General features: G+C 41.6%; 1 protein-coding gene across 3 annotated transcripts in view; it reads left to right on the forward strand.

The window, feature by feature from the left end:
• irak1 (interleukin-1 receptor-associated kinase 1) overlaps nucleotides 1-26526 on the forward strand; it is a 75504-nt gene extending 48978 nt beyond the window's left edge. Inside the window, exons 13-15 of one of the 3 annotated variants that reach the window (XM_060932457.1) lie at nucleotides 8682-8792; nucleotides 11191-11227; nucleotides 25074-25157. In XM_060932457.1, coding sequence (XP_060788440.1) covers nucleotides 8682-8792; nucleotides 11191-11201 — 122 coding nt within the window. In that variant the 3' untranslated portion in view covers nucleotides 11202-11227; nucleotides 25074-25157. Of the gene's footprint in view, nucleotides 1-8681; nucleotides 8793-11190; nucleotides 11228-25073 lie in introns of all 3 variants that reach the window. The other 2 variants (XM_060932455.1, XM_060932458.1) reach the window with 2 other exon arrangements.
• Nucleotides 26527-27515: the final 989 nt, after the last annotated feature.

Consider the following 27515-nt stretch of genomic DNA (forward strand, 5'->3'; position numbering starts at 1 on the left):
AGCAAATCAGGCAGGATGGTGGTGCAGGGATTAGTGCTGCCGCCTCAGGGTAAGCAGGTTCTGGGTTCGGACCTGTCAGTTTCTGCGTGAAGTTCGTGGGTTTCCTCAGGGTGCTCTGGTTTCCTCCCAAAGCGCAAAGACATGTGGATTTGGTTAACTGGCTGCTCTAAATTGCCTGTGTGAGTGGTTGTTTGTGAACCCCGCCTCTCGCTCAAGGTCAGCTGGGATTGGCGCCAGCTCGCCCGCGACCCGCAACTGATAAACGGTACAGAAAATGAATATACGTATGAATGAATGGAAACATCAAATCATGACGCAACACCTTGAAGGTAATCCTATCAATTGCACATGCAGCTGCAATTTTATTTAATTATTTTGATTTTAGTTCTGTTTTTAATCATCCACGTTGGTGTTTTTCCCTCCGTCGTCCATTCAGAAAATTACAGAGCTGGGTTTTTTTTTAAATTATTATTTATTATACCAACACAAAGGCTGTACAGTAAAACAAAACAATAGACAAAGACCGGTATATTTTTAGAAGAGGTAGCTTTTTAAAGTGCAAATTAAATCCTTAAGTGATTTATACAGTATCAGTGATTTGTAGTACAGTAAGCCCTCAGTATTCGCGGGGGTTAGGGACCGAACATGGCCGCGAATAAGCCAAAATCGCGAATACTTGTAACACCCCCCCCCCCCGTAGTGACGAGCCACTGCTGCAAAAGTCTTCCCTTCCTTTAGCATATCGAGAAGTCCTACCTTCTCCTGCAGCGTCGTTACCTTCTTCTGGCGCTTAGGTTCCTTGGCAGGAGCCATTGTAGGGCGTAAAAATTATTCAAAAATACCAAGAACGCACAACACGTGAACAAGTCTGAACTACGGGAACCGCGAGACTGTACTGTACAATGCGCTCATTCGTATCAGCCAATGAGCAGCAGCCCGCCATTCAAACTTCAGCCAATAGCGATCGAGCATTCGGCTCCGAGAATGTAGCAGTGCGTAAACGTTCACAGTGCGTAAACGTTCGGTATGTTCGCCGCAAATGACCGCGAATCGCTGAGATTTCCGCGAATGTATCGGAGATATGTTCTATATAAAATCCCGCAAATATGTGAATTCGCGAATACTGAACCGCGAATAGGCAGGGGTCTACTGTATATACAGCGTGCCAGTCAAAAGTTTGTACACCCCTACTCATTCATATATTTATTTATTTTTTTTGCATTTTGACCATTTTCTACCGTACACTGCGGAATAATACTGAAGACGTCAAAACTGTGAAACGACCTTTGGGACACATATGGAATTCTGTGATAAACAAAAAGTGATTTAAAAAAAAATCATATTTTAGATTCCTCAACGTAGCCATCATTTAGCCCCCTTTTTTCCCTTTCTCTTCCTTTCTCCTTTTTTCCTTCCCCATCCCTTTTCTCTCTCTCTTTTAGCTTCTTAAAAAAAAATCCAAATACTTTTTGCAGACCTGGAAATCAATTATTTCCTTTCTCAGTTTGCCTGTGAACTGACACCACTTTTACATACTTTTAAACGCAATAACATATTCTTACTTTATTACCACAATTCATTAAAGCTAGACGGCCTTTTGATTTCATAAAATCGGTGACATTTAGTTCCCTCTGAAATGTGGTCATTGTGATATATGTTTATTTCTGTAATATCTCACAAAATATCAGGACGTTCTGTTCTGTGGCTGGGAAGTTATTTAATTTGACGGGATTAAAGCAAATAATGTGCATGAAATTGCTCGCTTCGTGCAGTCAAGCAGACAGAGGAAGTCCGTGTGTGTGTGTGTGCATGCGCAGGTTTACCACCTTCTTCTTCTTTTGGGTTTTACAGCAGCTGGCTTCCACAGTGTTGCATTACTGCCATCTACAGGTTTACCTTTGAGCTTGCACTGACAGTTCCATCATTCTGTCGCTAAACCAGACCTGGGCATTTTCCGGCCCGCGGGCCGCATCCTGCCCTTTGATTCATTCTGACCGGCCCGTGTAAGGTTAATTAGAAATTACAAAATAAACGTATTTTCTAATTTTACCTCATGCATGGACTGAATGTGCAGTGCTTTTATTTTGAAGTTGTGTTCAACAAAAACGCAATGCGCGCGACATGAACATGACATGAAATCACACGAAACGTAATCCCGCGATAACTACTTCCGTAATTTGTCCAGACCAACCACAAACTTGTACGTCATCCTTGAAACAGTCCAGCCAATCACACAGTGTGACGTCACCAGCAGGCGCCGGAGCCCGAGCCGATCTGTAGATCTGATACCTGCACCGAATCGACACGGCATCATTATTATAATATGATGCATCTTGCTTGATATATGGAGTAGAAAGACAATATTGTGATGTCTTTATTGTGTTTTAGGGTGAATGTGACTGAAAAAAAAAATGGTACAAACGTTCACATTTTGTTAACCATTGTTTTGGGAAATTTGATTGAATAAATGACATTTTTTGTAAGGCAACCTCGTTTTTTCCCCCATACTCTTACCAGTCTTAGCAGCTTGTAAAAACAATGTTATTTACTGCTTTATATAAAGAAATACAATTAATATTACGCAGAATTTAGTTCAGCCTTTTGGTCCGGCCCTCCACAAAATTTTCTGTTTCTCATGTGGCCCCATGGAAAAAATAATTGCCCACCCCTGCGCTAAACGAACAGCTGATCACACCGAGGTGCTCGCTGAGTGCCGATATTTATTAGTTTGGTCCTGCGTTTCCTTTCCTTCGTATATAACATAACATCTTTTCTTCTCACTTTCTTTCTGTTACTGTAGTCGGTCTTTCACGTTTCATTCGCACACTCACGTGATCCGTTTTTCTCTCCTGTTTCAAGTTTGTATCCCACAATGCCTTGCGGGAACGGGGAAAGTCCACCACGTCATGCTTGATGTAGTATCTTGAACTGGATCATGGTGAAGCAGGAAAAAATAGCGGAGAATTTAGGGCCATGTGGAGATAAATTCATTAATTGTTCTATTTAAAAAAAAAAAAAGAATAAAATTGGAAGTCTGTGATTCAAATTCAGTCGCTTTCGGTCCACTAAACAAAAATAATCGGATGTCGGGGAAAATTCTTTTTATGACCTACACTTGAAAAATCTGAAAGGCAGTCTACCTTTAATTTGTCTTCTCTCTCACTTTTTTCCTTTTCTCTTTTTTTCACTTGGAAAACAAATTGCGTCACATAACGAAAATATACCAGTTTTTACAGAGCTGGGTTTTTTGACCAACTCTAATGGTTTGATCCTTTCAGAATAGACAGCTCTGTGATTTTTTTTTTTTTTTTAAGCAGATGCAGCTGGCGTTTTTTTGTTTTTTGTTTTTTTTTTCCCTGCTGCTCCTCTCTTTATTTAGTATCATATCCATATTTTAGTACCAAATTGTGACATCAGTATGCCTCAATGTTGCAAGCTGATTAAAGGACCTGTTATAACAACTTTATTTATATAAATAAATGAACGAGCACTTGTTCTAATGTTAGATGCTGCAAAATGAACATAAATGCAAATGATCTTCTCTGAATTCACACCATATGACCGTCACCCAGACGTCCACGTTCATACGAAAACGGATCACTCATCCCACGTTCATTTAATTGCCATCTGGAGAGGTTTATCTCAGAGATATGGTTTCTGATCCCCGGGAAAAGCAAATGCTTGAGCGAGTGATTAAGGTCTGTAATTAAGTGAGTAGGAGGGAGTGTGGCGCTAATACAGTACTAACAAAGAATAAACAGCTTAAACTAAAGCATCAAACCATATTTGTCTTGGACGTAGTGTCCGTGTTAGCGTGTGCATAATGAAGCATTTCACGTAAATAAAACTTGTATGGAAGTTGTTATTTTGGTTATGTGCATGCTGGGTAAATTCCACATCTGAGGACATAAAGGCTCAGCTCTGAAATCGGTTGAAAGGTGGGACGGTTTTAAGTCCAGCAGGTTCATGGGGTCGTTAAACCAGCAGGTCAGAGGTTTGTTTTTCCAAACCGTATTAAAAAAAATTGTGTTGGTTGGTTTGTTCTTTTTTTTTTTCTCAGAATGTCTAAAATTCTGATTGATATCATTTGAGGTGTTGTTTTTAACCAAACAATATACAGTATTTATTGTCCCATTCTGACAGAAATACCAGCATCGACAATTTCGCTGTTGTATTTATCAAATCAAAATCAAATCAAGTTTATTTGTATAGCGCTTTTAACAATAAACATTGTCGCAAAGCAGCTTTACAGAATTTGAACGACTTAAAACATGAGCTAATTTTATCCCTAATCTATCCCCAATGAGCAAGCCTGTGGCGACGGTGGCAAGGAAAAACTCCCTCAGACGACATGAGGAAGAAACCTCGAGAGGAACCAGACTCAAAAGGGAACCCATCCTCATTTGGGCAACAACAGACAGCCTGACTATAACATTAACAGTTTTAACAGGTATAACCCTCAACTGTCCTCATGGGGCCGTCCTTCACAGGAGTGGGGCGATAAAACTCCGACCAGACACAGGGCACCAGGATGGATCAAGCAGGTCCGAGGGGCAGAAGAGGCCAGCATCTCAATCCCAGGACCAACATGTAACTCAGAGGGACAGATTGGGGGGGGGGAGAGAAAGAAAACACGTTGTTAGGTATGCCCTAAAAATGACAAGTATTAAATCTGTGTGGTAGGCTCGCAGAGACGAGAGTCTTTACATCAGGCATAACACACAACAATGGCATGTTAATATGGTAAAATATATCATGACCTGCTCTGGCTGGATGCTTGATTGGGTGATGGGAGCACACTCCTCAGCAATGATGAGATGCAGATGGGACCCTTAGGGCTGGCCAAGACAATTCAGTTACATTTCACCGGGTCTGGGACATGCGACAGAATGTCTGACGGCCGATTCCCTGCAGGCTACGATAGCCAGTCGAGGTCTCCACCAAAAGATTTCCTGTTGACTCCATGTGACTCAGAGGGACAGATTTGGGGTCAGGGGAGGGAAAGAAAACACAGGTTGTTAGGTATGCCCAATGCCACCTGAATAAGTAGGAACAGTATACATATTGCACCGAGTACAAGCAGGGACTCCGGCAACTAACTATGACAGCATAACTAAAAGGAGAGAGCCAGAAGGTAACACAGGCATGAGGGAGCCCCGGGACATAAAGCAGCAGCCACTACACCATCAACAAACTCGAGTGAGCAAGCGAGTGGGGACTGACAGCATCCATACATCCCAGTTTACCAAAACACTCTATGTCTGAGGGCCCTCCAGATCTACTCCTTTACCTCATAAACACCATTAACAAAAGGCTTGACTAAACAGATATGTTTTCAGCCTAGACTTAAATGCTGAGATTGTGTCTGATTCCCGAACGTTACTTGGAAGGCTGTTCCATTTATTTATGATGTTCCGTGGCTGTTCCATTTATTTATTTATGATGAATTTTCCGACTCACTAGCTAGCTCTGGTCTACCAAACAACAACTAATAGGTGGATGGTGAAGCCATGTACCAACCACCATACTTTCTTTTCAAAATGCTGCTCGTTCTGCAGCACAGGGCAGCGTAATGCACTCAGAGGAAAAACACTATCTGCCCTCTTCCACATACATTACATTACTGGTATTTAGCAGACGCGCTTATCCAGAGTGATATACAGCATACCCAGAGCAGCCTGAGGAGCATATGGGGGTTAAGTGGCTTGCTCAAGGACACTTCAGCCATTCCTGCTGGTCCAGGGACTTGAACCAGCGACCATTTGTTCCCAAAGCTGCTTCTCTAACCATTTGGCCATGGCTTCCCCATAGAAGGAATACATGACCTCACAGAAGCCTGTGATTGGCTGGCGTCGCTGTGATTGACGAGGGAAAGAATGTATGGGCCTGTGTCCACCAGATGTGTCTTTTTTTTCCATTTCAGAGCACTTCTCTGAAGTGCTTATTGTTGCTAGGTTACAAAAAAAAAACATCTAGCATTTCTGCATTCCTGCATTGTGAGCGTCAAGTCTCTATTTCCTTTAAAAATGTTAACTCAGATGATGGAGAGAAATCGTGGCCTGACATTATCAGCAGCTCTCGACATGGGAATTGATAAACCCTTGAAATGAAGAGTCTGGGTGCAGGAGATCAATCATAAAAGCCCCGCCCCTTTCTTGATTTTGATCGGTCAGCGACACTGTGAGAAGTGAGCTTGGCAGTGTTCCAAACGTTGAACTATTTTCAACTGGAAGCACCGTGAGCACAGCGGGTGGGGTGGGGGGGGCTGTACGCTGTGGACTTTCTTTGCGCCGAGGACATTGAGTGCCATCAACACCGAACTTTATAGCAGTGTTGTAGTTGAGTCACTAAACCTCAAGTCCAAGTCCAGTCTCGAGTCCCCAGTGTTCAAGTCTGAGTCAAGTACAAAATTTTGAGTCGAGTCCAAGACTCCAACTGCACCATGTGACGGTGGCTGTTTTAGCGTCGTTAACATTAGTTTGTTCCTGAACATGACATGTGAACAGGTGAATGCGCTTCTCTTTATCAGGGAGTGTGAAGTATTCCGTCAGAGATGGTCGGGAGATGGATGTAAGTGCAGAAGGTGTGTTTATTAATACAACTGAAGACGCGTAAACAATCCAGAACGGCAGGTAAAACGGTGAAACAGGCGATAGGTCGAGCGAGACACAAACAGGCTATCGTAGACTCGGCAGGATCAAAGACGAGAAACAGGAAATCAGGGATCAGGAAACCAAACAAGGAAATAAGGCTCGGTAATGTGTCAGCAACACAACTCAATACTTCGCAAAGTGCGTGCGCTTCCACAGTTTTTATATAGGCGCGCTGATTGCGCCTTAATCCTGTGCAGGTGCGAGTCGTTTACGGCGCATGTGCGCTGTCCGGAGCGCACCCAAGAGTATCTGATACACTCGCCAAGGTGCGCAAGTGTGACACTCTTGCACGAAATTAGTGCAAAAATTAACGTAGATATAAATATCTCACACCAAATTATTATGGCATGTTACAAAAAAATAAAGAAAAAATCCGAGTCCTCTTCTCCAATTTATGAGTCCGAGTCCTAGAACGAGTCATTAGTGCTCAAGTCAGACTCGAGTACTTACAAGCCTGCTTCATAGGATTTGTATATAAAATAGATGATGCCAGCGCAAACCCCCCCCCCCCCCCAAACAACCGCATTTGGTGGACACGGGCCTGATGTCATCCATCCCAACCAATTTTGACTGTTCAAACTCAATGTCCTGTTGAAATGGTGAATGTTTTAGTGTCATGACTTTTGGGAGAATTCTTTTTTTTTTTTTTTTTACCGAAGAATATTTTTATTCGAGATGCTGAAACGGCCGAGCTGTAGCATTTACAGTTTCTGACCCCTTGACACAGCAATACAGCAGAAATAATAATATTCACCTGGCAGAAAAAAGTTATTCTTTCATTCTGTATGGTCAAAAGTATGTGGACACCTGCCCATCACACCCATATGTGCCCATTCCATTGCAGTTATAATATAAGCGCCATTCTTCTGGGAAGTTTTTCCATGAGATTTTAAGGCGTGTCTGTTTCAGCCAGAAGATCATTAGTGAGATGTTGGGTGAGGAGGCTACTCTGGGGTGCGGTCAGAATTCCAGCTCATCCCAAAGGTGCTCAAAGGCTCTGTGCAGGACATTCGAGTTCTTCTACACCAGCCTTGGCTTCATGGAACCATACCTTTTTTCATTGTCATGCTGGAACAAGTTTGAGTCTCTTGGTTCTGGTGAAGAAATTGTAATGCTGCAGGATAATACAAAGACGTTGTAGACAATCGTGTGCATCCAACTTTGTGACAACGGTTTGAGGAAAAGTCGTGTATGGGTGTGACGGTCAGATGTCGACATACTTTTGGCCAGATAGTGTACAACTATTTTAAGTTCGTTTCTTAAGACAAGGATTTTTTAAGGTGTCGTTACCTTGTTGACAGTTTCGGCAGGAATCTTCCGCCTTCTTCAAAACAGTCACCAGATGTCGAGTGGCGACGTGCCTTATCAGCTGATGTTACGCTACGGAGGCGTGAACGTCCCGCCCAATTTGACAGGCAGTTCACGCCTCCTGCTGTCAGGTTGCTCCCCCAGGACGGCGCTCCAGGTGTGTGACAGCGCGTACGCTCCCTCATCCCGGTTCATCGTCCTCTGCGCACGCTTGTGTATCTCCACTGCCTCTAAAATCCAACGCTGGTATCTATTTTCTTCAGCGCGAATGACTCTGGCCTCTTCCCAATTCATTATACGATTATGTCGTTTGCAGTGGTCTGAAATGGCTGATTTTAAGTTTTCTTGGTTTTCTTTTTCTTTTTCGGATCTTGTGAGTCTTTTTGCTGTTTCTTTTTCACATTCTATTTGGTGTTCTTTCCTACGACATCTGGCGACTGTTTTGAAGAAGGCGGAAGATTCCCGCCGAAACTGTCAACAAGGTAACACCTTAAAAAATCCTTGTCTTAAGAAACGAACTTAAAATAGCTTTAATAGTTAGACATAATGAACTTCCACTACAGTTAGTGTACATGTTAGAGGTTTTGTGATAAAGTTGTGTTTTCTGTCTGCCTGCGAGGCTTTTTTTTTCGTTAGCAGTGTTGATAACTCTGCTCTGGGCTCACTCTGTGTTTTTGTTTTTTTTTTTGTTGTTTTTTCCCCCTCCCCATATGTTTGCAGAAGACGGAGTTATTATTAATCCAGTCAGACAGCGCTTAGTTGAGAAAATGGTACTTTACGAGGAAGGTCGAATCCCGACCTCGGCTCTCTTCTCTTCTGGCAGTTCATCAAGTAAGTCCTGCAGGTGAAGTGTGATTGCACGGGTCCTGAATACACATGCAGAAGGAAGCCTAACTTGTATACCAAAAAAAAATACTCATTTTCATTCATTAATTGCATTTTTGAAATGTTATTTTTCCAAAACGGATGTCTTGCTGAAAATATAGCTTGGATATAAAAAGAGAGAGAGTTTAAAGGAAAAGGCAACTTTTGTACAAAATCACCACAAATAGATAGATAAATATATAAAGTAATCGATCATGGAATTTATAGAGAAAGAACAGACCGCATAACAGTATCTTTTAACTTTTAATAATATGGGCTTGCGCTGAGCTCAGCGAAGATGCGTTCCGCCATATTGATCTACTGCGTGACGTCATGCGGCCCACCACTGAAAAGAACTCTTCAGTGCTTCATGGTAATAAGGTAAAAAACCAGTACAATCGCTTCTTCAAAGTTTCACCAAATGGTTTTATTTATGCAACTTAAAGCTCATAATACTGTAGAACTTTGGTTGAGTAAAAACACGGAGCAAAAACATGGCTGAATCCTGAATGACTCCTATTTGGATTTGTCCTACCAAGCCTACTGCGCATGCATGAGGCGGCTCGGCTCGGTTTTCCCTTTCGGGCGCTCTCGTTTTCTGTTAGAATTTGGTAAAGAAAAAAATATATATATATATTATTTACCAGCTTACCGGGTCCATGAACATAAATCTGACAGCTGACAAGGTCGGGATATAAAAGAATCGAATACAAGCCACCCGCCGGGACTCCTAATCACAGTAAACACTCACTACGTTTACATGCACATAGAGAGAATCGAATTTCTGCCGTTGCTCAACTGAAATCGAAGTTCAAAATGCCAGGTATACACCTTAATTCGGCTGAAATTGAACCGAACTTGATTTCTCGGAATCGAGCTACACGACCTAGTTTATGCGATTTCTGCCGAGCTACTTTGTGCATGTATACCCTATCGAGCTAGTTGTCGAGCTACTTCCGGAAGTGACGAGTGACGAGACCACAAGCAGGAAACACAACAGCCTCGGTCGGCATGACAACAGTAGTAGCGAGCAGCAGAAGAGGTCAGGAGGAACAAACGAAGAAGAGAAAATGGCGATGTAGAGCTCTCTGAAGTGTGGGTGGAGCACAGAGGACGGCAGGACAAAGCTTCTGGTACTAATAGGCTTTTTATTGTCAGACTTTTCAGTTTAACAGCCTACTTTTATTCTTGAGAGAAAAACACACGCGCGCGCTGTGTTCTAGTCCCGGGATGAGCTGTCCCCTCTGCTCTCCCTCTGCCTCCTTAAATAGGGCGCGGTTACTGGGAAGACACACAAACACAGGTTAATTACCGTCAGGTGTAGTGATTCTGCCACTCATCTTCCCTGGCTCCGCCCTCCTGTCACAGACCGGCGCTTGACCACGCCCCCACTGCCACAGGCGAGCAGAAACGTGCACTTCTGGAGCAATGAGGAGACAGAGTTCATGCTCATTCAGCTTAAGGAGTTGAATATATTAAAATTCATGGACGGGAGAAAAACGCGCAATGGAGAACACGGAACTGATAACTTTGTTTACACTCTTGAATAGCTCTTCTTCATGACGACAACCGGAAGTGTACCAACACGATGGGGCGTGTAGCGCCACCTGTGGCTCGGGTGCACAATGCACCTCACACAATAGCCCGATTTCATTGTGTGCATGTAGGATTGGATTTCTCTGGCACCCTGCTGGGACCTTCAGCTCGATTACCGACAGCAGCTCGATTTGGATGTGCATGTAAACGTAGTCACTGTTTTCATGGGCCCAGTGACGTCACAGATCAGAGGGAGGCGCATTAACGAAAGATTCTGATTGGTTTATAGTTGCCCACAATCTCAAAATGGCTGCCTCCTCCAACTTCGACTCCTCTGTGTCAATTCATGATTTCAAAGTTAAAAATATTTTTTCATGTTCGATATATAATGGAAATAATTAACGGAATTGATTACGTATATGTTTTTCTCCAATTACACACCTGGTTTTGTACAAAAGTTGCCTTTTCCTTTAATATGAGCTTCCCGAACAAAAAACAAAAGGTTTGGATGTGTTATTTCGTTCCGAATACTTGGTTACGCCTCCCCCGGTTGTGATAACAGGACCAATCCTGTCGGATAAGAATTCCACCAGTGTCTTGAACCCAATATTCCAAGTAACATCAGAGGGGACGATGATTTGGCAGGCCAGTCAAACAGTCAAAGTGTCTCAATTTTCCATCGTACTCGCTGAACACGTCATGACCCAATACGCCCTGGAGTCATCGTTCTGGAGTGTAGGAGGGAGTGTCCGTGTTGTGTACTGTTTGGCTATAAAGCACAAAATGGAACCTCAAAATCAAACTAACTGTCCTTTGATGTGTGTTACAGGTGATTTTTGAAATCCAATGAATCTGGATTCACCTAGGTAGGTTAGGGTTGGGTGATCTGGTGGAATGTTTCATTTCTTTGCTGCAACTGAATCCTTCATGGTGTAAAGTGGTGGACTTCAAAGCAGAAACGTCCTGAGTGTGAGTCGCACCAGTGACGGTAAAAAGTGGGAGAGGGGGGAAAGCAAATAAAAAGTAGACGGCCTTTCGATTTCATAAAACCGGTGAAATTTAGTTCCCTCTGATATTTGGTCATTGCTATATATGTTTATTTCTGTAATATCTAAAAAAAAAAAAAAAAACGGGCCGTTCTGTGGCTGGGAAGTTATTTAATTTGAAGGGATTAAAGCAAATAATGTGCATGAAATCACTCACTTCACGTAGTCAAGCAGACAGAGGAAGTCCGTGTGTGTGTGCGTGCGTGTGCAGGTTTACCTTTGAGCGTGCACTGACAGTTCCATCGTTCTGTCGCTAAACGAACAACTGATCACACCGAGGTGCTCGCTGACCGCCGATATTTACACTACCGTTCAAAAGTTTGGGGTCACTTTGAAATGTCCTTATTTTTGAAAGAAAAGCACTGTTCTTTTCAATGAAGATCACTTTAAACTAATCAGAAATCCACTCTATACATTGCTAATGTGGTAAATGACTATTCTAGCTGCAAACGTCTGGTTTTTGGTAGCCTAGTAAACTAGACCCACCCGCCTAGCGGCCAAAAATATTTTTTGCCTGCGAGTGGGTCTAGCCTCGCACCATATCAACAAAACACCCCGGGCATCAAATCGTGCCCGCCAATCACAACGCAAGGTTTTTGTTTGGATTCTTTGGGCGGGCTTTTGCAGGAGTGACGACAAAGCTGCGCGACGCTGGAGAAAGCGCAACAAGAAAGATGGCTATGGCTAGTGAACAGCGCGCGTTTGACTCCGCTTTGGAATCAGTTTTAGAAGAATTAGACTTGGAGTTTTCATTGAAACATGAGCAGGAAGAGGCTCTCCGCTCATTCCTTTTCAAGAAGGACGTTTTCGCTGTTTTGCCGACCGGCTATGGCAAAAGTCTGATCTACCAGCTGGCTCCGCTCGTAGCCAAAAGGATGGGGCTAGTTTGTGCAGTACGAAGAATTAATAAACAGCTTTGAAACATTACTTTTTGATTGTTTCTTATTTTCCCGTTATTTTAAATTTAAGGGAAATAATTTCACCAAACACCACTAAATAAAAACTCTCAAAAACAGTTTAAGCAAACCCTTGAAAAACACTTAAAAAAAAATGTGTATGTTAAGTATGTGGTACAGACTCCAAACTTGTGGTCATTATCTCCAAACTTCTTAATATCTAGAACCTGTTTATTAATTAATACGCATTTTGAAAAATTATTTATTTCAAGGCCTCCCCCACTGCTTTCTGTCGCTCTGACTACGTCACAGTCACTGTTGCGCTGATTGGTCAGAGCGTTGGCCTATACGCACAGAGACAGTTTGAAAGACAGCGGGTTGTTCCTCCCACACCCTTCGGAAATGTCTACGAGCGAGGCCAGACTAAATATTCACATTTAGTCTGGCTTGCCAGGCTAGGTTTTTGGTGCAATATCTCCATAGGTGTATAGAGGCCCATTTCCAGCAACTCTCACTCCGGTGTTCTAATGGTACAATGTGTTTGCTCATTGCCTCAGAAGGCTAATGGATGATTAGAAAACCCTTGTACAATCATGTTAGCACAGCTGAAAACAGTTGAGCTCTTTAGAGAAGCTATAAAACTGACCTTCCTTTGAGCAGATTGAGTTTCTGGAGCATCACATTTGTGGGGTCGATTAAATGCTCAAAATGGCCAGAAAAATGTCTTGACTATATTTTCTATTCGTTTTACAACTTATGGTGGTAAATAAAAGTGTGACTTTTCATGGAAAACACAAAATTGTCTGGGTGACCCCAAACTTTTGAACGGTAGTGTATTTATTAGTTTGGTCCTGCGTTTCCTTTCCTTCGTATATAACATAACGTCTTTTCTTCTCGCTTTCTTTCCATTACTGTAGTCGGTCTTTCACGTTTTATTCACACACTCACGTCCTATATTTTTCTCTCCTGTTTCAAATTTGTATCCCACAATGCCTTGCGTGATCGGGGAAAGCCCACCACGTCATGCATGATGTAGTATCTTGTATTGGGTCATGGTGAAGCAGGAAAAAATAGTGGAGAATTTAGAGCCACGTGGAGATAAATTCATTAATTGTTCTGTTAAAAAAACTAATAAAATTGGATTTGAATTCAGTAGCTTTCAGTCCACTAAACAAAAATAATTGGATGTCGGGGAATTTTTTTTTTTTTTATGGCCTACAGTTGAAAAATCTGAAAGGCAGTCTAGCTTTAAATTAGACAGACAGAAAGACAGGTATATAAGTGTAATTCTGGGTCGAGAGGTCTAACAGGATATAAGATATAAAGGGGGTGCGGTGAGAGAGAAGTGAGGGGGAAAGGTGACTAGAGAGTGGTTGTCGAAGTGTTCTTGTTCTTTTATGAACCCCCTAAAAAAAAAATCCCTTTTAAGAATGTCGACCTAATTCACCTCGGTAAATCTAGAATCACCTGATTTCAAAAATCACCTGTAACACATGCATTGTTTTAATCTGAGGAACTTATCTAAAGGACGGCACAGGTACAAACCACACAGTGTGCTGTGCTACAGTGGCATGCAAAAGTTTGGGCACCCTTACTGAAAATGTCTGTTACTGTGAATAGTTACCGGTAAGTGAGCAGAAGATGAACTGATCACCAAAAGGCATAAAGGTAAAGACGACACATTTCTTTTCAGCGTTTTCTGCAAGATTTGCGTATTATTTTTGTTTTATACAATTGGAGAGTGAAAAAAGAAAAGGAACACTATGCGAAAGTTTGGGCACCCCAATACATTTGAGTTCCCAGGTAAATTTTACCAAGGTTCCAGACCTTAATTAGCTTATTGAGCTGTGGCTTGTTCAAATTCTTCGTTAGGAAAGGTCAGATGATGCAGATTTCAAAGCTGTATAAATTCTCTGACTCCTCAAACTTGTCCCTAAAATCAACAGCCATGGGCTCCTCTAAGCAACTCCGTCGCATTCTGAATAATAAAATGATCGATGCTCACAAAGCAGGAGAAGGCTACAAGAACGTAGCAAAGTGTTTTCAGGTAGCTGTTTCCTCAGATTGTAATGTTATTAAGAAATGGCAGTTAACAGAAACAGTGGAGATCAAGGTGAGGTCTGGAAGATGAAGAAAACTTTCTGAAAGAACTGCTCGTTGGATTGCTAGAAAGGCAAATAAAAACCGCTGTTTGACTGCAAAAGACCTTCAGAAAGATTTAGCAGACCCTGGAGTGGTGGTGCACTGTTCTACTATGCAGCGACACCTGAACAAATATGACCTTCATGGGAGAGTCATCAGAAGAAAACCGTTCCTGCGTCCGAGCCACAAAATTCAGCGTCTGAAGTTTGCAAATGAACATCTAAATAAGCCTGATGCATTTTGGAAACAAGTCCTGTGGACTGATGAAATCAAATTAGAACTTTTTGGCCACAATGTGCAAAGGTATGTTTGGAGAAAAAAGGGTGGCAAATTCCAGGAAAAGAACACCTCTCCAACTCTGAAGCATGGGTGTGGATCGATCATGCTTTGGGGTTGTGTTGCAGCCAGTGGCACGGGGCACATTTCATTGGTCGAGGGAAGCATGGATTCAAATAAATACCAGCAAACTCTGGAAGCAAACATCACACCATCTGTAAAAAAAAAAAAAAAGTTGAAGTTAAAAAGAGGACGGGTCCTACAATAAGCCGATGGTCCAAAACACACCTCAAAATCTACAATGGAATCCCTCAAGAGGCCCAAGCTGAAGGTTTTGCCCGGGCCCTCACAGTCCCCTGACCTAAACACCATTGAAAATCTGTGGCTAGATCTCAAAAGAGCAGTGCATGCAAGACAGCCCAAGAAACTTGTAGAACTGGAAGCCTTTTGCAAGGACGAATGTGTGAAAATCCCCCAGGTAAGAACTGAAAGATTATTAGCTGGCTACAAAAAGTGTTTACAAGCTGTGATACTTGCCAAAGGGGGTGTTACCATGCAGGGTGCCCAAACTTTTGCTTCGGGCCCTTTTCCTTTTTTGTCATTTTGAAAATGTAAAAGATGAAAATAAAAAATTGTTTTTGCTTAAAATATAAAGGGACCGAGTCATCTTTAACTTTATGCCTTTTGGAGATCATTTCATCTTCAGCTTGCTTAACTGTTCACAGTAACAGCAATTTTGACCAGGGGTGCCCAAACTTTTGCATACCACTGTATGTTGAACACTTTTTTTCTCAGATTTGTCATCTGGTGTCGTGCTTTTCTCCTGGACTGTGTTATGGAACATTACAGGAGCAAATCTGTGATGCCACATTTTGTTATTATATCCATCACGTCTTGAGTAGCCTTCTTTCCAGGTTACCAGGACAACATAAAGCAGATCATCGGTTGTTTAAAAAAAGAAAGAGGGGGAAAAAAGCAATCCGCACTAAATCGTCATGAGTTATTGAATCGAACGGCCTCCATCAAAAAAACCAAACAAACGTGCTAGGGTTGTGTCCCAAATTGCACAATACTGTATACACTCACCGGCCACTTTAATAGGAACTTGTTCTTGATTCTGCCGCTTTTCCACTACAAACGCGGCTGAGTCGGGCTGAGCCGTGCCGTGCTGAGTCGAGCTGAGCGGGGCTGTTGGAGTTGCATTTCGACTACAACCGCGCTGAACCGTGCTGGCTGGAAGTGGGTGGACACATTGGGTGGAGTTAGCGAAAGTGGGTGGACGTTACGTGATGTCGTTAAGCAGCGCAAACAGTGACATCAGTGATCTTTTAAGCGGTAGTCTCACGACCCGAATAGTAAACAATAAACATGGAGGACATGGAGTCGTTAGTGTTGCTGGTCTTGGTGCTGTGGCTTGTTGTCACTGACAACGCCAACAGATACTGGCAAGAGCGTATAGATGAGGCGAGGCGCATAAGGCTTCAGAAATTCTCGTAATTCGTAATTCTTCTCCTTCCGGGTTTGCGGTGTTTACAGATCCCAGCGTGCTCGCGGGGCGTGTGTGGGCATGTGAGGACACTCCTCCTCACCAATCAGTGCACAGGGGAGTGTCTGCTCATGCCCCCAGACTCACTTGGCTCGCTTTGGCTCGCTTCAGCCCCACTCCAAAACGGTGCGAGTTTTAGGGGCTAAGCAGGGCTGAAGCGAGCCGAGTCGTGCTGTTTTTTGGTAGTCGAAACGCGAGCCGTGTCGGGCTGAAGTGAGCTGAAGTGAGCTGAAAAAGGGTAGTGGAAAAGGGCCATAAGATTCCTGGTCTTGGCTGCAGGACCGGAACCCCATGTGGTCTTCTGTTGCATGCAGAGATGCTTTTCTGCTCATCACGGTTGTAAAGAGTTACTATATCCTTCCTTCCTGGCAACAAAGCTCGAACCAGTCTGTCCGTTTTCCTCTGACCTCTCTAATCAACAAGGCGTTTATTTCCACCCACAGAACTCACTCACTCAGTGTTTTTTGTTTTTCGCACCGTTCTGTCTGTGTAAACTCTAGAGACTGTTGTGTGAAAAGCCCAGGAGATCAGGAGCAGTTTCTGAAATACTCAAACCAGTCCATCTGGCTCAATGCCACAGTGAAAGAAAGTCACACTTTGAGATCGCAATTTTTCCCGTTCTGACGTTTGAACATTGTGAACATTAATTAACTGAAGCTCTTGATTTGGATCTGCATGATTTTGTGACATCATTGTGCATAGACAGCAGGGGGATGGATGGGTGTTCCTAATAAAGTAGCCAGTGTATTAAATAGTACGCTATATTGCCAAACGTTTGTGCACACCTAACCATCACACCCATATGTCCTTGCTGAATGTCCTGTTCCAGATTTATTCCCTCTTTACTGTTATAATAAGCTCCGCTAGATTTTGGGGCGTGTCTGTGGGGATTTGTGTTCATTCAGCCGCAAGAGTATTAGTAAGATTTGGCACTGATGAGGACGTCTGGGGTGCGGTCAGTGTTCCATTTCATCCCAAAGATACTATGGGATTGAGGTCAGGGCTCTCGAGTTCTTCCACTCCATCCTTGGCACACCATGCGCAGGGGCATTGTCCTACTGGGACAGGTTTGAGTCTCTTAGTACGGTACATAAGGAATATCGTAATGTTGCAGCATGCAAAGACATTTGATACAAGTCAGTGCTTCAAACTTTGGAGCAACCGTTTAGGGAGGAACCAAATATTCATACGTGTGATGGTAAGGTGTTCACATACTTTTGGCCATATTCAGTACAGCATTGTATTATTTAGAACAATATACAGTACATTCCTAACGTTCTGACTTGGTCCAAAGAAAAACCTGGAACTGCTGCTTCATGGGTGTTACTGTACATGTACACCGGTATTCAAATACTGTGGTCATTTTGCTATTCGGGACATCCACGATGAAAAATATACAGTGGTGCTTGAAAGTTTGTGAACCCTTTAGAATTTTCTCTATTTCTGCATAAATATGACCTAAAACTTTTATCAGATTTTCACACAAGTCCTAAAAGTAGATAAAGAGAACCCAGTTAAACAAATGAGACAAATATATTACACTTGGTCATTTATTTATTGAGGAAAATGATCCAATGTTGCAATGCAACTCCAACAGCCCTGCTCAGCTCAACTCAGCACGGCACGGCTCAGCCCAACTCAGCCGCGTTGGTAGTGGAAAAGCGGCATTAGTTTATTAACTATAGAATCCAGACTGTTGAATAATTTAGCAGCAGAGTATTTGGAGGATCTATAACCAGACTTGGATGATATTTAGACCGTGTGAATGTTGTAGTTAAGTACTTTAGTAAGGTACTACCAGATCGTTGATGTGCTATAGTGTTTTTGTTTGAGATTTACTTAGCATTTCAATTCAGTTTAACTATTTTTGTCATTATACCAATACCAGGGTTGTAAATTAGAGTATAACGAAACACTATCAGGCTGCTTGTCAGATCCAAGACAATAGACAAAGACACTAGTCAAAAGACAGACAATAGGTGCATAGACAGGACAGTGAATGTGAAATATGCGCAATGAACTGTAGCAGGAAGTCAAAGTGAAGAGCTGGATTTCTGGAAGAAGTCCTGGTGTCACTGTCATCGTCATAGCGCTTTGTAAAGTTTCCCAAGAACAAGGAAGTGTTCAGGACAGAGGAGTTTAGGCTCTGCAGTTCCAGTTTCTCTGTCAATCGACAAAATAAAGTTGTGTCTTGTTAACTTGAAGGAATTCTGGTGAAGGAACAACTGTTTATAAGGTAAACGAAAAGGGGAACTAACCTGTCCTATGGATATTCCATAACACATAAAATGTCAGTCCAAAAAAAGAAAAAGGCGTGATACTCATTGGTTGCGTAAACTGAGAATTTCCTGTCATCCATCGAAAATTTTGAAGGTTATTTGGAAAATAATGCAATATATAGACAAAATAAGATGTTAATTTTCGGAGTGCACAGTAATCATCTTCCACCACAGACGCAGAACATCAAAACTGTTCTTTATCACCAGTGGCAGAACGGCACAATTCTATAAAATTATTTCTACACCCATACGCAGTGTACAGTACTGTGCAAAAGTCTTAGCTAATTTTATTTCAATACAAACTCTTGTGATTTTTTATTTTATGAATGCTCCGTTATCGAACGTTAGTTTTCCAGCACAAAATTAAATGTTACAGAAAAATGTTTGTATATCAATAAAGAAAGCAGCATGTTACATAAGAGACACTTTTCAGACAAAAATAATGAGAGCAAAATTGAAGAAGCGAGTGTGACGGTCAAAGTGTCCAGAAGAACTGTGGCTGGTTCTGTAAGATGCTCAGTAAAACCTACAGCTCATTTCCGCATAAAACTGCACTCACTGGACCTCAGACGACTATTTTTTAAAGCACAAAGTCACAACAAATACTGACTTTTTCATTTATTACCATTTACTGTACTTATTAGTATTTTTTAAATGTTGTAGAAATGTTTAATTTCATTATTTTTGAAGGCGTCTTTGCTCTACAGCATTTCTTTACATGTGCTTAAGACATTTTCTATACAAAACTTGCAAATGAAAAAAGATGACAGATACAAAAATAATGTGTATATATATTTTTTTCGCGGTGCGGTTTCCATCAAATCCTGCGCTCTGATTGGCTGGCAAGCGGGTCCATATCCTACGATACGGACCCCGGTTACGAACCTCTGGTGACTCGCTCGTTCACAACAACAACAAACATAGTAGCATTGTCAACATTTACCTTTTCTTTATAAGATTTATTTATAAGATTATCAAAAATCTTGTAAATTTTTGCCAGCATTTCTCAGGAGAATTGCATTAATTTTACAGCATGGATAGCGATAACGACAGTGTTCACAGCGAAAGCGAGTTTTACTACCCTGAGGAAGAAGAAATAAAAGAAAACATTTCAGGAGAAAGCTAAAAACCTCTAACTGTTCCTAACGCCGAGCAAAAACATGGCTGAATCCTGAATGACTCAATTTTGTATAAATAGGGGACTACATAGGCGGCAAAATGTAGTTTTTTCCTGCCATGGAAGTGCACTTGTATACTGAGGAGGAAGCAATTTGCATTACAGCCGTGAATGAGGATTCAAAATGGCGGCTCGGCTCGGTTTTCCCTTTCGGGCGCTCTCGTTTTCTGTTAGAATTTGGTAAAGAACAAAATAAATATATTATTTGCCAGCTTAAGGTCGGTCCGTATGGTGAAATACCGTGACCTCGGCCTTGAATACTGACCTCGGCCCAGAGGGCCTCGCTCAGTACTTTCAAGACCTCGGTCACGGTATTTCATGATTCAGACCTCCCAGCTGTTAAATAATATATATATATATATGTGTGTGTGTGTGTGTGGTGAATGTACTGTATATATCACAAGTGAGTGAAGTGGATGAGTGGAAAATATTTTCAACACGAGAAGATAAACTTCATATCTTCGCACCACTGTGTAATGTTCTCTATATTATCTGGACACATCCGCAAAAAATATGGAATTTTAAAAAGCATTTTAATTTTGATCTGGTTTCAAATTTTGACAATGCGTGTCTAGTCAGCGGGAAAACACTGGGAGTGACGTCATCAGAGTGAAATATCAGGAATTATTCTATCCACATTCACCAGATATGAACAGTCGCGCACTCTGATTTGGCTACTCTGTTACTAGGATATCAGCTCATATACCATGAGTAGAGAAAAACAAAATGGCGGCGCGTGTTGCTGAACCAACCAAGGACGAAATAAAAACTACTCGAAAACAAAACCCCAGAAAATACAAAAAAAAAGCAACAAAATATGGAATGGAAGTATTTGATGAAAAGAATGGGGTTTTTTTCAAGAATTATCACATTTTTCACAAATTGCTCCTGTCGTTTCGCCGGTTTGTTTACATTCTAAGCGGAAATGATTTTGTCGGACGTTTTGTATAAAGTTTTTATTTCTCAGGGATGAGAATTTTCCGCGGATCTGCGGAATTCTGAGTTTTTCCCGCTGAAAATGTCATTTTTGTGAAACGTGTAAATCCGTTGAGAAAATTTCGGGGGGCGGGGTCGGCGCAAGGCGAGGCTCGTGGTGGCGCAGGCAGGACCGCCCGCCCGCCCGCAACGCTCATCGCAAAATTACTTGCAGCTGTGATAACGGAAATCGTCATTGCTTTCTTCAATGTTTATGCTAACGACAACTCACGGCGATTTCCGGCAACGTTTTGGCGCTAGTTTCATCTCACTTCTACAATTCACGGAGAAACAAGCTATACGTACACGGTTTTGATCACTTCTTAAGTTCTAGTTATTTTGGTTAGTTTTCAAAGTTACTTCGCCAATATGGCGAAAGTTTTGGACGGCAAAAATGAGGATCATGTCAGGGAAATCGATAAATCGAACGGGATAAAGAACTGTTTCCGATGGGCATGGCTCGATAGTAGCGTTACCGTGCAGATAGGGACACAAACTGTGACGACGTGCCTGACGGAACATATCCGAAAAGTGGACGTGCCGGGAAAGGTTCTGTGTATTCTGTGCTCAGATATGATCAATTATGGAAACAGAGGAGCTGGAAACATCCAGGAGCACATCAAAACAAAAAAGCACAAAGGTACGTTTTACTTAAATTGTCAAAGATAGAGTCAGGAGGAATCTAATATATCCTTACAGTTACCTCCATTATCGCTCACAAGATATATATATGTGTCACGGAGTGAGCCGTGACACTCGTGCACACACACCTTCACCCACACACCTCTCACGCAAGCGCACAGCACATAGGCAGCAATCTGCCGGCAACGTTCAAACATCTTGGCTGACCTGTCGCTGTGAGTTGCACTTCATTTCCATTACTGTTTTCTGTATGGATATTACTGGTTTTCAAGCATTTCATACTCCACCGTTTGCCATAGTTTCTAACGAGAGCAGCATTTGTTCTGAGTGCAGGGAAAGGCCTACCGGCATTCTAGGAACATTTGTTTGGCTCCACTCGTATGTAAAACGCATCACACATTTCTAAGCATTTTCATCTCCCATCTGTTAAGCATTGTCTATGGTCTAGGAAACACACGTACAAACAAACCGGTTATTTCTAACGTCAAGTTTATTTAGTTCTAGCATTTTTATAACACAAAATAGTTTTCAGTAACTCATCACGCGAACTCCACATACTTCCTGTTTGTTGCGAGAAACCGAGGGACTGTACCATTGGCTTGTTATGGAGGGGTTTCGCAGGTGTTTGGTAGGACGGACTATTTTAACGGGGGTGTTTTACTGGTGTTGGGGAAACATGTAGTTTACTATGCACTGAAGGGTTTTTGGTTAATGAAAATTATTTTGGATGTTTGTATATTTTGTGTTTGTTTCTTTAAATTGTTATTTTGTATTTAGGATGTCATTATTTAGTTGATTGGTTAATTTTGCAATTTGGGCTCAACTGTAGGCGGGGCTGCAGGTATGTAAGCTCTGTGGGAGGGGCTGCGGGTATGTAAGCTCTGTGGGCGGGGCTGCGGGTATGTAAGCTCTGCAGTAGCTCCAGAGCCTCAGTTGTGGTTGGAACGTCTTGTTTGAAGGTGCTGTGGTTTGGCTGACTAATAGTTTTGTTCGGGGTCTTTTTGATTTACTCCGGCAAACTTGAAGCCTCTTTATTTTTGTGTGTTCTTATTTTGTTTGTATAGTTTTCTTTTTGGCAGTTTGAACCTTTGGTTGGCGCACTGTAAATATTTGCACTATTTTAAGAAAAGTTTTGAAAATAGAAAAAATAAAAAATATATTTTTAGAGGAAGAAGTTTTCCAGCTCTCTGTCTGCTCCACCGCCGTCCATCCTTGCAACTATATATATGAGTTTATAAACGTTTTAAACCATCATTGAATTTGAAAGCATTCATTTTATATAAGGGGGATTGTGAATTGGGCAAATGCCCCCTAGACCGGCCAGGCATTTCAGAGTTTTTTTAAATGTCCCATTCTCATCCCTGATTTCTTGAATTTGCAAAAAATATAAATGCTCTGTTTCTCAAAATCCAGTGAATGTGGATAGAATAAAACAGTTATTCCACTCAATCTCGTTATACACGGCTTATAGCCAACTCGGTGCTACGCGCCTCATCAGCTATCAGCTCATGTACGACTCGATTTCATGGAATAACTGTTAATTATTTGATCCACATTCACTGGATATGAGCAATCGCACACTCTGATTTGGCTACTCTACTACTAGGATATCAGCTCATATACCATGAGTAGAGAAAAACAAAATGGTGGAGGGTGTTGCTGAACCAACTGAGGACGAAATAAAAACTCTTCTCGAAAACAAAACCCCAAAAATACAAAACAAGCAACAAAATATGGAATAAAAGTATTTGATGGTAAGAAGCATCTCTTTTTATTTTTCAAGAGTTATTCTTATCGCATGTTCCACAAATTGCGACAGTCATTTTGCCGGTTTGTTTACGTTCTTTATCTTTAAGCATTAAAATTTGTTGAATTTTTTTTTTTAGACTGGTTCAAAACCTCAAAGAAGTTTGAAAATTACAGAACTGAAATGTCCAAGGAAGAATTAAATAAATGTCTAAAGCTCTTCTATACCTCGGTACGACAGTAAGACGGCGCTTTCTACAAAAAAAACAACACCACTAAAGTCAATTCATGCAGCCGTCGATAGGTTTTTAAGAAGTCCGCCTAAGCGGAAATGATTTCGTCGGACGTTTTGTATAAAGTTTTTATTTATCGAATTTGGAAAAAAATAAAAATGCTCTGTTTCTCAAGATCCAGTGAAAGTGGATGGAATAAAACAGTTATTCCACTCAATCTTGTCGTACATGGATTATAGTTGACTCGGTGCTATGCGCCTCATCGGCTATCAGCTCATGTACGGCTTGATTTTGTGGAATAACCATTAAATATTTAGTTATAATAATAATCTTCTCTGCACAGTACTGCTCTTAAAGGGCTGATGACACGAACATGACTCTATGCAATTTCTTAAATAAACTATACAACATGGCAAACATGTTAGATTTCTGTTATAATTATGTGAAAAGAAGCTGTTGTTACGCGAATATCCAACTTTTAATTGCACAGCGCAAGAAAACTGGGTCCGTGGCTCGCGGCCATGTTGTGACGTCAGCAGAAGAACACGCTGCGGTTCACTGGCTGTTCTACTCTGGTTCTACAAAATGGAAATGGCGCATGAAAACGCCGGTGAACTCTCTAGTGCTAGCTCTTCCTCTTCTGGGAGTCTAGAATTGTGTTGATCTTTTCCGAATAGAATCTATGATAGCCTACCCTCTTTACCCTTTGCCTCTCGTTGCTAGGCGGCAGTTACATGAAAGCTGCAAGCTTTCACAAGCAAATACATGACTGATATCACGCCGACTTTATGATTACATTTATGATTATCATGTAGAATCTATAGCTCTACGTACCTTTATCTTATGTCGTTTCACAACACATGTTCTGACAGGAGGACTGTCTTTGGATCCGGCATAGCTACTAGTAGACCCCCTCCGGAATACTGGCAGTGTTGCCAGATTGGGAGGAATCCCGCCCAGTTGAGCGGTTTCAAGTGCATTTTGGTGGGTTTTGAACATATTTTGGGCTGGAAAACGTCAGCAGTATGTGGCAACAGATACTGCTGATGTTTTCCAGCCCAAAATATGTTCAAAATGCACTTGAAACCGCTCAACTGGGCGGGATTCCTCCCAATCTGGCAACACTGTGTAGGCACTGCTGATGGTAGTAACACACGTTTGTGCTGAACTGAACACCCAAGAGGTTTTTTTAAGCTGGGAAGGGTGTCAAAACAATCCAAATTGAAGTGTTCAGAGCACAGGACGGATGTTGGTGAGGGCTCCCACTTGTCACGAGTGCACCTGACTTGCTTCACCCACTTCGCATGCAGCTCGGGATCTCTGGGAAACTTGAATAAACTTACCCCATCCTTGTAGGTTTTGGAGCAAAAGCCGGCAACACAACGCGAAGGCATAATAACTTATATATATAATGTATAATAATAATACTAATAATGACAAACTGAACACCTGTCGCATCAACAACAAACTGGTAAGTTAGGAGGAAGGTTCCTTTGCTGACGTCATATAGCTCCTCCTCCTCTTTCGTCTCCTGGGTGCTGCAGCCCCGTCAAATTTGCCCAAATAGCCACTTTTTTTATCATAACTTGTAAAATAGGCACCTTCGTGAATTAATATATGGTTCATCGGGAATTACTTTTTATGTTATAAAACATCGCCAAAGATGTCAAAAACGTGTCATCAGCACTTTAAGCCCAGTTTAGATATTGAGTGTTTTAATACCGAAGTTAATGAATTATTTTGATCCATTTCAGACGGAGCGATGAATACACAGCCACGGGAACCAGAAGAGAGCGACGAGTTTGCGAACAGTTTCAGCTAGACCACGCAAACTGAGATCTTCTGACGAATTCCAACACTTGAAAGCAAATCGGGTACGAAGGCGCTCCGCTGGACAAGATTTCCCAACACCACATGTTCTCAACACCAAAATGGTGACCTACTAACTGTTTTATTAATACTATATGGATATATTATATTATATATACGTTTTAATTTTTTTTTTATATGTTGGATGGAAATTTCCCAAATTTCCTTCTGTATGAGTAAACGTGTTGGATTTAAGGAGAGACTGCATAATAAATATGCTTGATGCCAAGTTCATTACGTCCTGGATTCTGCAATCTGCACAAAAATCCCAACTCTGTCTTCCTTCTGTCTGAAAGCGGACGCCGGTCCAGAACAGAACGGGTCGGACTGCATCGTTGGCGGTAACAACTGTGAAACTGCGATATGTTGAGACTTCAGGAAAGGCAAACGGTTTTAAAGCCAGGCCTGGCGGCTGAGAGTCTCGATTTGGCGGCCTTTATCCCGCGACTGCACATTTCATAAAGACTGAAACGTGCGTCTGACTGATTTAATATGAAAATATTTGTCCAAGAGCGGTTGAAGTGAGCAGTTTGGACATTTCTTCGTCTGATTTTCTTAAGACTACATTGCACTCGAACGAGAAATATTACCTTTCTCGAGTGTCCTGTGATTTCAACACCGTTCCTGTCATGAATGAGGTCTTTATCATTGAGCTGGACCACTAACTGGGAGTCAAACAGTTTACTCTTTCTTTTTCCTTCATACCTTTTCTGCTTCACGTTTCACACCGCAGCTCGGAGCTTTCCTCTAAGCTGAATAAGTCAATCATTCAAGCGCTGCATTATTTCAGGAGCAATTTTACACGATTTACAAGAGATTTCTTGCTGTCGGAGTTCAACGCCGTTCAGTTCAGTGTCATTTTCCACATCCACGTTTATCACAGTTAATACTGACTTTGTCATTTTATTTTTTACGTGTATGTGTATCCTAGAAATGGGCGAGATATATTTTTGACATCACAATATTTCTACAATACGTAATATTTAGGTTTGGTAAACTGCCACCATCAGTTTTTTTCGTTTGGGGGGGGGGGGGGACCCCATTATTTAAACCTTTTTTTTTTTTTTTTTTAATTTATCATGGACAAAAATAAACAAATACTGATGATTTATCTTTATTAAAACATTTTAATCAGCTGCTTTCCATCAGTGTTATAAAAATCTTAATGATACTAATTATATTAAAAAATGCATATTGAGATGTTTTCATTATCACCATATCAGTATATCGTCATACGCTTGGCTCTACTGCCTCTGTCTGTCACGGTACGTTCCTGTTTGACTGTTGGGTTTTTTTGGATCTTAGTGACAAGGGAAGAAATAAAAATATTATGTGAAAGATCAGTATCTGTAGGTTTCTTTGGGCCTCTTCGTAAGGTGCCTGCTTTCATTTGATTTTTTTTTGGCTTCATTTTATTTATCCATCAACATCAATCGAGTTATAATAAGATTTCATTCTCGGTGGTTGGCAATATGATAAAAAAGTCATATTGTGATATTATTTGAAGACATTATGATCCAGGGTGTGTACCATAATAGTTTGTTTTGCTGAGGTTTCCTTAACAGTCAAGTTATTCCACGAAAACGAGTCGTACATAAGCTGATGGCTATAAGCCGTGTACGACCTGATTGAGTGGAATAACTGTTTTATTCTATCCACATTCACTGGATTTTGAGAAACGGAACTTTTTTTGGGGGGGGCATTTATTTTTTATTGTGGCCACAAGATTTCAGACATTTTTCTTACATCACTTCTTTTTTACATGAGTTATACATTACCAATACAGGAAAAAAGGAAATAAAACTTATGTATTTTGATGAAGACCTTAAAGGAACAGTCCACCGTACTTCCATAATGAAATATGCTCTTACCTGAATTGAGACGAGCTGCTCCGTACCTATCCGAGCTTTGCGCGACCTCCCAGTCAGTCAGACGCAGTCAGACGCGCTGTCACTCCTGTTAGCAATGTAGCTAGGCTCAGTATGGCCAATGGTATTTTTTGGGGCTGTAGTTAGATGCGACCAAACTCTTCCGCGTTTTTCCTGTTTACATAGGTTTATATGACCAGTGACATGAAACAAGTTCAGTTACACAAATTGAAACGTGGAGATTTTCTATGCTATGGAAAGTCCGCACTATAATGACAGGCGTACTAACACCTTCTGCGCGCTTCGGCAGCGCATTGATACGGAGCTCAGATATCAATGCGCTGCCGAAGCGCGCAGAAGGTGTTAGTACGCCTGTCATTATAGTGCGGACTTTCCATAGCATAGAAAATCGCTACGTTTCAATTTGTGTAACTGAACTTGTTTCATGTCACTGGTCAT

The sequence above is a fragment of the Neoarius graeffei genome, chromosome 10 (assembly GCF_027579695.1).
Source record: "Neoarius graeffei isolate fNeoGra1 chromosome 10, fNeoGra1.pri, whole genome shotgun sequence".
Lineage (NCBI taxonomy): Eukaryota > Metazoa > Chordata > Actinopteri > Siluriformes > Ariidae > Neoarius > Neoarius graeffei.